This window comes from Thermobia domestica, chromosome 10, assembly GCF_964235325.1.
Source record: "Thermobia domestica chromosome 10, izTheDome1.hap1.1, whole genome shotgun sequence".
Taxonomy (NCBI): Eukaryota; Metazoa; Arthropoda; class Insecta; order Zygentoma; family Lepismatidae; genus Thermobia; species Thermobia domestica.
Window position 1 is genome coordinate 181,087,139 of NC_137463.1, and position 15,507 is coordinate 181,102,645.

The 15,507-nt window shown below is 33.7% G+C and overlaps 1 protein-coding gene across 1 annotated transcript in view; it reads right to left on the bottom strand.

Annotated features, from left to right (window-relative positions):
• LOC145662863 (runt-related transcription factor 2-like) overlaps nt 1–15,507 on the bottom strand; it is a 260,111-nt gene that overhangs the window by 101,238 nt on the left and 143,366 nt on the right. Inside the window, exon 3 of the mRNA XM_081728804.1 lies at nt 7,236–7,388. Within this exon, the coding sequence (XP_081584930.1) occupies nt 7,236–7,388 (153 nt within the window). The remainder of the gene's footprint in view (nt 1–7,235; nt 7,389–15,507) is intronic.

Here is a 15,507-nt window from a genome sequence, read left to right on the forward strand (position 1 = left end):
AAGATTTCATTGGCGGCGAGGTGTCTCAGTGCTAGAGTGCTTACTTCTGGGGTTTCCTCACTTGATCCCAACTTTCACCAAGTGAACTTTGCGCTAAAGACAAATACTATGTACGTGCGTTTTCTCGGATTCTCCATCTCCTCCTACTTTTTTCATCTCATCATTTCGGTCGTTATAATCATCACCGTAACCCTTAGCCTAGGAGCTCATCGAGGAACATTAAACTCAGATCTAATATAAATAAAATAGAGAGTTTGTTTGTGTGTTTGTTTCTCTGTCTGTCTGTGTGCGGCCTGGAGACCAGACGAGTGGACCGAGGATTACAAAAATTTGGTCACGGGTACCTTGGTCCAGACCCCACATCAAGATGAAGCGTTTTTTTAAATTTCGAACCAGGGGGGGTCTCAGGGGGTCGTTTACCGAGACCGGCCTGGGGACCAGACAAGTTGACCAAAGTTACCAAATTTTGGTCACGGATACCTTGGTCCAGGCCCCAGACCAAGGCAAAGCGTTTTTTTTTAAATTCGAACCAGGGGGTCTCAGGGGGGCGTTTACCGGGAGGCGTTTAAAGTAGTAGAAAATGGCCGATATTAGTGTCGAATTCATAGTTTTCGCGGTCGCTGAGATCAATGGTGATACTCTCACAGGCGTTGACTTCTAAATACAGCCCCCATGCGAAGAACGGGTATATTCAGCTAGTAAATAAATAAATAAATAAATAAATAAAGGTTTTATTTTTATTGACGTAAACAACAAATAAGTGAAAATAAAACAGCATTGTATCTAATATTTATACGAAACAAATGAATTTCAGTATTATATTAAATACCTTTTTTTTTTAGGTCTTAATACTTTACTGGCGTCAAACATGATCTCGTTCAGAAACTAAAATGTCAAACGTTATAATTATATTCTCTGTCATTCTATCATTCTTTGTTTATTTTGGACCATTTCATTATAAGTTTCTCTCCTTGCTTTTTAGATCTTCTTGATTATTTTTCCTTCTTAAATCGCCCTTTCTTCTTCAATTTCCATATTGAATGTCCTTTCTCTGATCGTTATTGACAAGGCTATTTCCGTCATGACACACCGAAGGAGGTGTATGGGGGGTTATTAAACTGTCGGTGACAACTTTTGATACACTGGCCTGCCTTTATTTAAGAAACAGAAACTATTATTAATTAACTAAATCTGTTAATTATGGATCTGTCAACTACACGCAGTCAAACCCTGAAATTTCAGAAATACGGAAGGGAAAGAGCGTGTGACTCTAAGGGGGAGGAGAAACAAGATTGTTCTCAACAGCTGGCTAGCTCTGAAACTCGCTTTCTTGTTCTTGAGCGAAAATATAGCAGTACTAGCGACAACGAACAGGAAGGGAACACAACGAAAATAAAAAAAATAATAAAAAGGAAAGAAACACTGCGCAGGTGGTGCTAAAAGGCGCCAAGACCAAAACTTGAGATAGTATCTTGTTAGTTTTTTTTTTTTCTTTCTTTACAGATTCTTACGGGCCATGTAATGGAAAGATTAATCTCCACCAAAGATGCATATAAATATCATTTACAATCATTTTCCAAAGTATGGAAGTGCTTTATCGATCGCAAGTAATGATATATTGGTTGTACTAAATGCAGTAAAGTGTGTGTAAAATTAGTTAGAAAGCAAAATGGTATTGATATAATAAGTTCCTTACAATATACAGTGAAACCTGTCTTCAGCGGAATCGAGCGGGACTCGCAAAAATTTCCGTGAAAGACAGGTTTCCGCTTAATGGAGATAGACCTTTCCGTTAAAAACATATATATGCTTATAACGGACATAATGAGAAAATATATTGATGTACGTAACTTGTTCAATTACAGTACTTTTTCCTTCTACGGATTAATACCCAAAAAACTTAAAATAAACACAAAATATGCTGTGCACACTTTCCTTTATTGTTCCCAATAGTCAAGCAGGATTTTTTGCGTGCATTGCTACTACTTGGCTGCGGTATACTTCAGGACACAGAAAAGCTTTCTTTGAAATTTTGAAAGTCCTCTGAACTCTTTCCTCCTTGTTTTCACGACACGTGATGGAGATATATAACTTCTGCTTTACCTCAATTCCTTTTTTCAGAACTTTGTTTTTTCAGTTTTCTTCTCATTTTTGTTGGCTGTCGCTAGTTGCTACACAAGCGGAACAGAAGTACGCCTACAAAGAAGACTGACAGCTGACATGCTACGTAGGACTAGCGAAGAATTGTGGGAGCTGAATATGAGTAGTGATTGACGAAGGTCAACACTGTCCATAAAGATTTAACAAAAGAACGAAGTATTTATCGCAGACAGTATATGTTTACCCTCTCACAGGATTTTTAAAAAAATTCTAAACGATGTAGTCTAACTCAGAATTTTCCGTTAAAGGTTTATTTTGCTTTCCGTTGTCCGCATAACACAGTTTCCGCTTAATGAATGGACTTTTACATGTCTTTTACTCCAAAATCCACGGGACCATGAAATATTTCCCTTTAAGACAGTTTTCAGTTTAATAAAGGGTCCGTTGAAGGCAGGTTTTACTGTATATTGTAGACGTCTCCTTCCCATACTGTGAATTCTGCAAAGAAAATTAATAAAATTCAAGAATATCCCACTTATCCCGACATCTGGGATTTAGGACTATTTTGAGACTTTTCATATCATATTCAGATGATAACTTTTTAAAACTTTATTTATTTACTTTTATTGTTTCAATGTTTGTAAGGGAACCGCGGCTATATTCATGATATTAAGGTTTTTAATCTACCAAAACGCTGAAGTACGTTGAATAACTTACCTCCACCAAAAGTAAGGATTTCTTTGAGAATCTGTAACAGTAGATATATTGATAAATGTGTATGAATTGAAAGAATGATTCTATGGATTACAATTTAGACTAATTCCACACACAAATTCTTCCAAACACAAAACTATTCGTTCTAAAACAAAGAAGACTGTTCTACACTCTTCACATTACAGCGATAATAACACAATCTGTTGAATTAGTCCTTTCAACATTCAGCATTATCGTTTCATGGCTTCCAATACATGAACTACACTCATCTTTCCTCTATAAGAATTCATGTGCCCTTGTCTGGTTGGAAGATAAGCTCCGAATCGTTAATTGTGTAATTATCACGCAATTGTCCAATTTCCCTTATATTATAATGTGTATACTAGAAAAAGTTAGGCTAGTTGTAATATAAAATTAGTTTTGCATTATTATTGAGATACGTATGATGATGTTAATGATTTTTAACTAAGCTTACCTATGTAACGCTTTTGAGTCAAATGATTTAATTATGGTAGAATATACTGATTATTATTTAGAGTCGTGAAGCGAATTCTCAACATAAGATAGGTTCAAAGGAAAACTAATATGAAGTATTCATTTAAAAAGCTTTATCATATCTTAAAATTAAGGAATTTTGATGCGCTGCCCCGTGTTTTTCCTATTTTTAAGCTTTTTGTGGTGTTCCGAGTAACAAGGGTGGACTCAACAATTCTTGTTTCCTGAATATATACTCTAAAGTGTCAAAATAAACCTCTAACTGTCCACTTCTTTTGATACTGTATTTTCTAAAGGAAAGACGAATGATTTCCACAAATTATACATAAAAACGTGAACACTGCCTGCCACAGAACAATTTTGTAGCGGGAGCTCATGTGGTTCGGATTCCACGTTAATCAGTAGGTCCACGTCTCATATAGCCTCGCTGCTGAAAAGGGACGTTAAACTAAAAATCAACTCAACTCAACAATTTTGTATTACTACTCGAATATCTCAAATCTATTTTCGAAGCGTTTAGATTGCACGTTAACTCTTGTTGAGTTTACTCTTTTCACCCGGAACGCTTCATATACATATTGTGCGTAATAACAGGACTCAATTCGATCTTCACCATTCTCTGCGTGGAGGTAAACACTTACTTGCTGAGTACGTATGTGAAATATTTTCCTGTGTAGGCCTTTGGTTCCTGAGTTCGTATGGTCCATCAAAGTTGGGGTTAAGTAGGAATTAGTTTCAACCTAGTTAAATTTCCATACAATAAATAAATAAATAAAATAAGCAAATTCACTAATTCCTACTTAAGGATATATATATGAAGAAAACAAGTAAACGTTAAGTAAATATTGTGTGTACTTATAATAAAGATTTGCCAAAAGCTTGAAGGATTCTTTTTCACAATCGTGAAACTCATTAATAATTTCTAAACAACAAAAGTGTGAACAATTTTTTGAAAGTAAGGTATTTAATACTTACAAAACGCTATTGAATGAACTAGAACTGACTTTTAAAACTTTTCATATTCAGCAGAAATTTGAGCAACCAATAATGATGATCTCATAACCTGTGCACCCTAATTTCTCAACTATAAGAGAACTCCTGGAGACACTTTAGTAAATACAACGTATGGTTCTTGTAAATTGCTGATATTCTCTATTGTTTTGAAGTTACCCACTAAAAGTGAAAAAGTGGTGATTGGAATACTGAAGGCGTTGCACTTACATGTAGTGTGATGACAAATGAATCAAAAATTGTTTTTATTTGTTGTACAGTTTACCATTTATTTTATTTATGTTATTTTCCCATAAATTAAACATTTCCGTAAGTAATTACCAGTACTTGTATTTCCTTGTTGATGGAGGGAGAAGTTGCTGTCCATTATGATGTTTGTCTCTGGCTGTGAGACATTCTATGTGCACCTGTACTGGGATGAAGATTAACTCTTGCGGGCAAATTGACAGCTGATTAATACTTCAATGATTATCCAGTTACATGCTAGGAACAGAGACACTACGTACGCACGATCGTACTACCTAACTAAACCTCTTTACCATTGAACCTCTAAACACTAGTCCAATTAGTAACCAGGCCATGTAACAGTATGAAATTTTACTAAAATTAGTAGAAATTACTGGCAAACATAATACCTATATTCATCCATTATTTTAATCTCAATGAATTCTCGTAAAATCATAATTGGATCGTTGTAATTTAAATTTTAGATCACAATAGTCAGTGACTTGTTGTAATTTTGCTGTAAAATTTATAATGTAACGTGTTAACATGTACTAACGATCACGGACGTATCGTACACGAAAGTTGGACCTAAGAGGACAGAATAACGCGCTAAGAACAACTGCAGTAAAACAAATAATGTTTTGAGAATAATGTAGAATATTAAACATAACGCTTTAAATATTCAAAATAACAATTTACGAATAATGTAGAATATTAAATATATTTTTTAAATATTCCGAATAATGATTTAAGAATAATGCAGAATATTAAAATAACGCATTAAATATTTATTTACTTATTTATTTATAATAGTCCTCTACAGAGCCAAACTCGATTTACAGAATAAATATTCCAAAATAATAATTTACGAGTAATGTAGAATATTAAACATAACGCATTAAATATTCAAAATAATAATTTCGAATAATGCAGAATATTAAACATAACGCATTAAATATTCAAAATAATAATTTACGAATAATGTAGAATATTAAACATACTGCTTTAAATGTTCCGAACAATGATTTAAGAATAATGCTGAATATTAAACATAACGCATTATATATTCAAAATAATAATTCACGAATAATGTAGAATATTAAACATAACGCATTAAATATTCAAAATAATTTAAGAATATAGAATATTAAACATAACGCATTAAATATTCAAAATAATAATTTACGAATAATGTAGAATATTAAATATATTGCTTTAAATATTCCGAATAATGATTTAAGAATAATGTAGAATATTAAACATAACGCATTAAATATTTAAAATAATAATTTACCAATAATGCAGAATATTAAACATAACGCATTAAATATTCAAAATAATATTTTACGAATAATGTAGAATATTAAACATATTACTTTAAATGTCCCGAAGAATGATTTAAGAATAATGCAGAATATTAAACATAATGCATTAAATATTCAAAATAATAATTTACGAATAATGTAGAATATTAAAATATTGTTTTAAATGTTCCGAATAATGATGTAAGAATAATGCAGAATATTAAACATAACGCATTAAATATTCAAAATAATTCACGAATAATGTAGAATATTAAACATAACGCATTAAATATTCAAAATAATATTTTACGAATAATGGTAGAATATTAAACATATTGCTTTAAATGTTCCGAACAATGATTTAAGAATAATGCAGAATATTAAACATAATGCATTAAATATTCAAAATAATAATTCGATTCCTGGCGAGAGCTCATGTGATTCGGAACCCGCGTTGAGCTGTAGGTCCACGTCTCACATAGCCTCGCTGCTGATAGGACGGTGAACTAAAATCAACTCAACTCGACAAAGCAGAAATTGGATCCAGTTGGCTAAGGACAAAGATCTTTTGTGAATGCGCCAATGAACCTTAACGATTTCATACCACTAGCTAACACAAGTGCAACTTTAAAATCGTTTGTTCGATATATTTGTTATACCATTTGCAAAATTATAAGAAATGCCACGACTTGATTGTTAAAATTGATTCAACATCGACAACACTTCAATTTCCAAAATAACGTAAGCATGTATCTAATTTTAAAAAAAATATGATTCTGGAGAAGTACAAGCAGAATACACGGACATTCAAGGGTGTGTGCAATAGTTAATATGAAGAAATAATCTGAGTGTCCGAGATCACCCAAAATCAAAAATTAGTTTCCCATGTATTCCTATAGAAGTAATGATTGATATCACCAGTGATTGATAGACTACCAGCAGCGCTGCTGACATTAGCGGGTTAGTATAATGCTCAGGATGCAAAATATGTTCATGGAACATACTTGTAACGCTGAAATGAACTCAATGACTTCCTACTAGACAAAATCCCAAAGAATTAAAAGTTTTTCAATTTTCGAATAGTCATTTACCTTACTAAAGATCACAAGGGAATGGAGGAGAGGGAGATGCAAAAATTCAAACTCCAATTTTTCACGTTGTGTATACTGTGAAAAACCAAACTCCTTTACGTGGTGTTCTAGACTGTGACACTAGATTGTTAGATACTTAGACTTTCAAATGAAGGTCTGAAAGAGGGAATATCCCTTCCTATAAATGTGAAAAATGTAAGATGAACATGTCAGTACATCAAAACAGATTGTCTATCTATAGAATCATTATATGATACAATAAGAAGTAAAGTATAAGATTAAAGCCAACACATACCTTGTAGAGAGGCATTTTGTCCAGGAACTTTGAAAGACAGCGTCCCGTCGCTCTTTCCACGGAGAGGATCTAGACTTCTCAGTGGACTGGTGAAAGGAGAGTCTAAGAATGGCCTCTGACCCAAGGCGATCGCTCGAAACTGCTGTTGCTGCCCTAATGAACATACAAGAGAAAGAAAAATATAAAAGATAATAATATTAAATTTGTGAAAATGTCGAAAACTAAAAGAAATACTAACATCTTTAAAGAAATAACTACATTCTGCACACAAGCATATATATCAACAGATGCAGTTGCAGAAGACGTCTATATGTTGTAGTAATGCAAATTTTCCCGAAAATTCACTCAAAATCAATCAAATTCTGAATCCTCAGCCTCATACAATCTGATAATCTGTTAGTTAATTACGAACGTATCTTCTATATTGTATTTCTTTGACTGTAATGCTATATTTAGATTTCTGGATTCAAAAATACGGGCACTTTCGATTTTACTGAAAATTGGCGAAATCCTTTAATTGAAGAAAAACTACCTGCTACAGTATATCTATAGACCTACATAATAAAGAGTTATATTGAAATTAAAATTCTACTGCCATAAAATTTGTATCCTGAAAGTTGAAACAGGTTATCTCTTTACCTTATAAAATACACATGCCATTGATATATAGACCCCTATATCTATCTATCTATCTATCTATCTATCTATCTATCTATCTATCTATATATATATATATATATATATATATATATATATATATATATATATATATATATATATATATATATGTGTGTGTGTGTGTGTGTGTATGTGTGTGTGTGTAAATTTAAATGACATTTGATTCATCAAACAGTAAGTGTTCAAATGTGTTAAATAATAAACAATTCGTCGGAGTTAAGGCCTCCCAGTCTATACCTGTGATTCGATTGTGTTTTCATTGCGAGGATTCTTGTCTGGGAATCGAAATCACATATTTCCAGTTTCATTAAGAGACTTTCTCTTTCGCTTACAATTCTCTGCACCGGTCGTAAAATCACTCCACATGTGCTGCGGTTCTCTCAGAGACCACAATCTATTTCGTGATTTTTCACGTATCTTTAACACATAAGAGTACAAAACTTCTGCTATTTTCCTTAGTTAGCTTGTAATCAGTGCATTGGTAAGGGAATAGTAAATAATTAACGTATTTCCGAGTCCAAAACAAAAACACAGACATCTTATCTTTTTCTGAGAGGACACGGGCACAACTCTTAAAATACAATGTGTCCGTACTAAATACGGACGTTTGACAATCCCAGCTATATTGTTAAGCGGAAGCAGGAGTGGATACAACTAGTATGAATCAAAAGCTTCGATTTAACATGAGCATAAATACTTACTATATATCTGACGCCGTTTTTTTTTTTTTTTTTTTTTTTAACGACACAATAGTAGAATATGACGACGATACGTTAATGAGGCTGTTTCGATGGAAACTTCAAAGGCATATTATGCAGTTTATTATATCAATAAACGAAAATTCCATAAGGAAATTTATTACCGTTCAACCGTAGCCGTTTAATAAATTTTAAATTCAGAAATTTTAGGCTGCAGCCTAAGTTCTCCAAGATTTTTTTTTTCAAATTTTTTTCCTATCTTGAAAATAAGGGCACTACACTGAAGATGAAAATCAAAATTTGTAATTTTCTCGTAAACGGCTCTAACAATTTTGTTTATATTACACAAATAAATGTTTATATTCTATTAACAATCCTATAATATGGCATAGGTCGTTTCCTTTGAGAATGTACAGAAGAGGTAGTTTACGCTTGGGAATAAGTTCATTTTTGACGATTTTCTAAAAGACGGTTCAGGTGATTTTGTTCATATTTCACAGCTACATGTTTAATTAATAACAGCACAATGCTGCGTAAGTGGTTTCATGAAAATGTCCGCAAAGGGTAGTGATATTCGGAAGAATTCTTGAAAAACATATCATGTGATTTTGTTTAAATTTCATAAATATATATATATTTCATTATCAATCTTACAATAAGTCGTAAGTCATTTCTCATGAAAATATTACAAGGGGCAGTTTACTCTTGGAGGTTCTTCTTTTTCTAAGCCTTTTTTCCCAGTTAACTGGGGTCGGCTTTTCTGATTGTTGTCCTCCACCTATTTCTATCGTGTGTCATATCCACAATCAATCTCCTCACTTCTTTGGACGGCCTCGTTCTCGTTTCCCATTACGGTGAGCTAGTATTTCAAAGGTCTTCTTCTTACGTGCCCAAATCATCCCAGTCTACTTTTTTGATGTTTATCTATTACTGGTCTCACCTTTACTGTTCCCCGGATCACTTCATTTTTAATTTTGTCCTTTTCGTGTCACTCCACACATCCACCACAGAATCTTCATATCGGCAACATACAATTATTCTTATTATTATTATTATTATTATTATTATTATTATTATTATTATTATTATTATTATTATTATTATTATTATTATTATTATTATTATTATTATTATTATTATTATTATTGGAAGTTTTTCGAAAACATCTGCTACAATTGTATTCATATTTCATAATATTTAGTACGGTATTTTGTATCTTTCATTTGTTTTGAGTTAAGAATAAACTACTAGGGCACAATAAGTCACGATTCTTATAAGGCGAGATATTATATATTTTAATGCCTGTATTTCTCTCTCTCTCTCTCCCTCTCGTTTTCTCTTTATCGGTGTTTTTATTTTAAACTAACGGAAGTGCCCGTTTCTCCTACGGGAAGAATAATATGTAAGCAAAACTTTGAAAATAAAGAAATATGTGAAATGTAAATACAACTGCTTTTATCAATTCTCAGATCAGGTGACATGCTCATTCTTCGCACAGAAAGAATAAAGTAACGCAAAGGAATTCGAAGATCTGAAAGATATGCAATTTGATCCATGAAAGACAGTAGGGTTGCCTACTTTACAGCCACTATCGTTCATTGTTTATAATTTTTGGATGCATTTTGACCTTCCAATTTCCCCCTCAAGTCGAAAATCGAAGAAACGGCTTCGTACCTCCGGAGAACGAATTAGAACTGGGGCAGATCTTGGTGAGTACAACATGTGGTGGCTGTAGGTGACTCCTTTCTATCCCATGACAGGCAAACAGAGATATACATGCGCGTCTGTTCATTTTAACTGTTTTCAGAAAAAGGGGAAGGTTCTCAATTCGATCCTTTATATACATAAGTTGTGTCTATGTTCACGCATTACTTCGACAAATGTGCTCTGATTTTGATGATCTTTTTAGATTTGAAAGAGTATTCAGTGGCGGATTTTGAAGGTAAAAACTGCGGGTGAGGGCAGCCAGAACCCAGACTATGATAGGTATATCATGAGTTTACCATAAACTTTTAAAAATATATAAATAACGGCTTAAATTATTTTTGTCACTCAAAACCTGAGAGGCCTAGGCCCCTCCGGCCCTGGTTTAGATCCGCCACTGAGAGTATTCTTTTCTTGTAGTCCCACGTGAATGAACTTCACAAGGATCTAACAATAGTCTTCGGTGCTAGCTCACAAAACCTTTCAATGGCTATCAGTGTTAATTAGGGATGGGTAAGAGTCGACCTAAGACTCGACTCGACTCGAATTCGACTCGAGTTTAGAGTCGAGTCAAAGGTAATTTTCTCGAGTTAAGTTCCGAGCCAAGTCACTGTTTTTTGAGGCCGAGTTTTGAATGGAGTCGAGTTTGATATATGGCTCGCTCGTTCAGCTCGTTTTAACTCGTTTTGAAATCATGGCCTGAGTAGACTGGAAAGCGAAAGTCATGAGAAATGTAAACAGTAATATGGAACACTTTTAGTTTTGGTCACGACAGGGGATACTACTCGCATATTTTCTCGTCTGGATAATGAGACGACAATAGACTTTTATAACAAGACAATCTCAAATGTTGTGTGCAACAATATAAGTGTTATCTACTGTAGTTCTTACCAGCAAGGCTGAGACCTGCACAGTCGAATTTTTGAGCCGAAGCAGAAGCCCAACTCGGGTAGTGATATCAACCGGCTCGACTCGGTTCAAGTGAGGGAACAGCTCGAGCTGGCTCGGTTGGAATGAGCCATCGGCTCGGTTTGGATGAGGCACCGACTCGGCTCAGGTGAGCATCGGCTCGAGCCAGCTCCGTTGAAACGAGTCCATCATCTGGATTCGACTCGACTCAGCTGAGCTGATGGCTCGAACAGGCTTGGTTGGGATGAGACATCAGCTCGGTTCGGTTCCGCTCGGGTCAGCCTTGGCTCGAGTCGGCTCGGTTTGGTGAGCTGTTGGCTCGGCTCACTTCTCGGTTAGGTTCGATATTGAATGAGCTGTAAGCCGAGCCGCTTGAGCCGCTGACATCCTTAAACTCGGGCCGGGCAATTTTGAACATGTTGGCTGGTGCCCTATAACTTTGAGCAATTTTTGGATCTAGCCGGAATACTTGCTCCTCTGGAACTCAAACTTAAAAGCTTGTGAACGATGTCCCTACCTCTGAAGGTCTCTCGACGGCCGATATCGGCAGTTAACTAGTTTTACAAACCACCTATCTTTCATGATTATATTCGGCGTTGTTATAATAATAATAATAATAATAATAATAATAATAATAATAATAATAATAATAATAATAATAATAATAATAATAATAATAATAATAAGTAGTAGTAGTAGTAGTAGTAGTTGTTGTTGTTGTTGTTGTTGTAGTAGTAGTAATAGTAGCAGTAGTACAATTGATAATAATTATATTGTCTATGTAGGATACTTGAACAGAGTACTTGAAACTGCACACAGGATTTTGCTCGATTTAGCTCGTTTTGGCTCGACTTGATTCGAAACTCGACCCGAATTCGAGTCGAGTTGGAGGAAATTTTTCGAGCCGAGTTCTCGAGTCGAGCTCCAAGATATCTGTTTCGAGTTGAGTCGAGTTTCAAAGAAAACTCACTCATGCCCATTCCTAGTGTTAATTATTAATTTTTGTCAGTATGTTAACCAACTGCAAGAACCGATTTTGATGATTCTTTTTCTGCTTGAAATAGTATTCTTTTCTTGTAGTCCCATGTAAAGTTCATAAGGATCTAACAGCAATCTTCAGAGCTAGATTATAAAACTCTTCAACGTCTAACAGTGATAATTTCGTAATTAACCAACTTCATTCTGTGCATATTCACGCATAACTTCAATACGTATGTACCGAGTTTGATTATTCCTTGTTAGTTTCAAACAACTACCTTTTCGTAGTTTTCAAGAAATTTTATTAGGATCTGATTACAGTCTTTGGAGGATTAGACCATGAAACTCCGCAACAGATTACTGCGTTAGTATCATGTTTATGTTCACGTATAATTCCGTAATGCGTAGACCGATTAATACATATTTGGTCATAAATACTTCTTAGGCTGACCTACTTTATACGAAGTTATTGCCCTATCTTTAGTTTAGGTATCTAACTAAACTACTGGGTAACGAAAAAGTGGAAATAATAAAGAAACTTAACAGAAAAATAACCAACTTCAAAAACACACTAAAAACAAAATATTTTAAAAAAATCAATATAACCGACTTCAATAAAAGAGCTAAAAAGTAGAAAATAATAAAAGCGCTAAAATGCAAAAAAATAATAAGGTGCTTAGAAGCAGAAAATAATTCATTACTATTACCTATAAAACAAAATGAAGCCTTTACGAAGCCAAACAAATTAATAACTAACTAACTAACTCTATGGCTTATGGAACCCGGAGGTTCAGTGCCGCGTTCACAAAAGCTCTCCACTGACTTCTATCCTTAGCTAATTGCGTCCAGTTTCTACTTTGTATTCCTATCTCTGCGAGATCCATCTTAATATTGTCCTCCCATCTGCGCCTAGGTCTTCCTAATGGTCGTTTTCCTATGGGTCTACCAGTCAAGACTTTGAAAGCGTTTCTACTTTCTTCCATTCTAGCTACATGACCTGCCCACCTAAGCCTCCTAGACTTGACGACCCTAACAATGTTGGGTAAACCGTATAAACTATGTAGTTCCTCGTTATGAAGCTTCCGCCATTCCTCATTCTCGTTCCTCTTGGGTCCGAATATTCTTCTCAGGATCCTGTTCTCAAATACTTTCAGTCTATGTTCTTCCCTCAGAGTAAGCGACCATGTTTCACAACCATACAGAACAACAGGCATGATTATCGTTTTATATATTTTAAGCTTCAAATTCCTCGACAGAATTCGCGACGACAAGAGATTTTGAACCGAATAGTAACACGAATTCCCTGCTTTTAGTCGACATTTAATTTCTTCGTGAATATGATTTTCGTCTGTTAATATTGATCCTAAATATTTGAAAGTATCCACTTTATCAAAAGTATTATTTAATATTTTAACGCCTCCACAATTTGCCGTATTACGGTCCCGACGCACTTCCATGTATTTAGTTTTCTCTGCATTTACTTCTAAACCCATGTCCCTGCAAGCGTTTAATAAGATAAACAAATTAATATCTAATATAAAATTAGTTTCGATGATAATTTTATGAGATATCGATTTATTTAGCTTGGCACAGACTTCGAAGTAATAGATAATAGTAATGAATTATTTTCTGCTTTTAAGGGCCTAAATATTGTTATCTTCTGGTTTTTAGTGCTTTTAAAATTTTATACTGATTAAACTTGATATTGATTAAACTTCTGATTTCTTACACGTGTAAGTAGTAAAAATGAAATGAAATCTTTCAGTTTAAAGTCCCATGATTATTCCCTTTAGGCTAAGGGTGACGGATGATTAAGACAAGTGAATAATAAAATGGAAGAATTGGTGGAATGAGAATATCGTAGGGAACCACAATAAAACAAACTGAGACGATGTTGTCCATCACAAACGTACTTCTCTGGGGATCGAACCAGGGACCCTACGCACCAGTCATAAGCAATCTACCACTGAGCCACCATGGCCACAGTATAAGTAGTGTTGTCCACAAGATTCGTTAAATTTCGTCTTGATTCTCGTCTCGGAAACGAAACGAGAATTGCCGTTTCTCATCTCGAAACTAATTTCTAATTAGGAAATCGCACTAATTTCTAATTTTTCGTCTCGTCTCGAGAGCGATACAAGTTTGATTGTATACTCGAGACGGGAAACATGCCAATTCCCGTCTCAAATTTTAAAAAAAGTACTTCGGATTTCGCTTTCGAGACGAGACGGAAAATTACGGATTAGTGTAATGCACTGGGACATTCGCAGTTTATTATAATGAATTCTAATCTTGTCTTTTTACACTCAATATTATGAATCTCTTAAGCAAGGTTGAATAAAATTTCAGGACAGCGCGACGCGCAGGCTATCATGTTTCCCTTTGATAATTACGGTTATAACAGGTTCTGGTTGTTTTGAATTAAAATTATTACCTCTTTCCACAAGAAGGCAACACAACAATACAATGTTCATTGGCAAATTTATTGGAAACAAGATGAACAATCAATATTATTTTAAGCAAAACATTATTTCGAATTTTAGCTCACAAAACAAGAACAAGATACCTATTATATGTAAAAGAAAAATATGAACAATTAATCCTGAAAGTATTTATACACAATTGTAATATAGATTTCAGTGTTACTTTAAAGTCCAAACCGTAGATACAAAATTTTACAGAATGAAGCTATATCATATTATATGCTAATTGTAAATAGTAACGGACATTAACTCAGTATGTGCCACATACGATATACATTATTTCCTTATGACTATTGTATCATGTAGTCTTTATACAGCTATATATCTTAGAATTTTTATGTATGATCATCAAACAGAATGACAATTATTTTGTGACTTGTATTTTTATTCAATTTCGTACAATCCTGCTTTAAGCATTAAAAACTCCTATAAATTAAATTAAATTGAAATTAATAATAGTAAATTCAGAAAGTAAAGTAAGAACTGTTGGTTACACTGAAAATAAATAAATAAATTAATAATAATAATAATAATATAATAATAATAATATAATAATAATAATAATAATAATAATAATAATAATAATAATAATTATTATTATTATTATTATTATTATTATTATTATTATTATTATTATTATTATTATTATTATTAAATTAAAGAGAAGACAAACGCAAACCCGTTAGCCTTGATTGTTAATTATTCTAGCAGATAATCAGGTAAATATTTGGTGAAAATTAAAAAAGTGTAATGTCCCTAGACCAGTAATTGGATTCCAATATCAGATTTGTGGTGTTAAAAATTCTCAATGTGCCTGTTTCC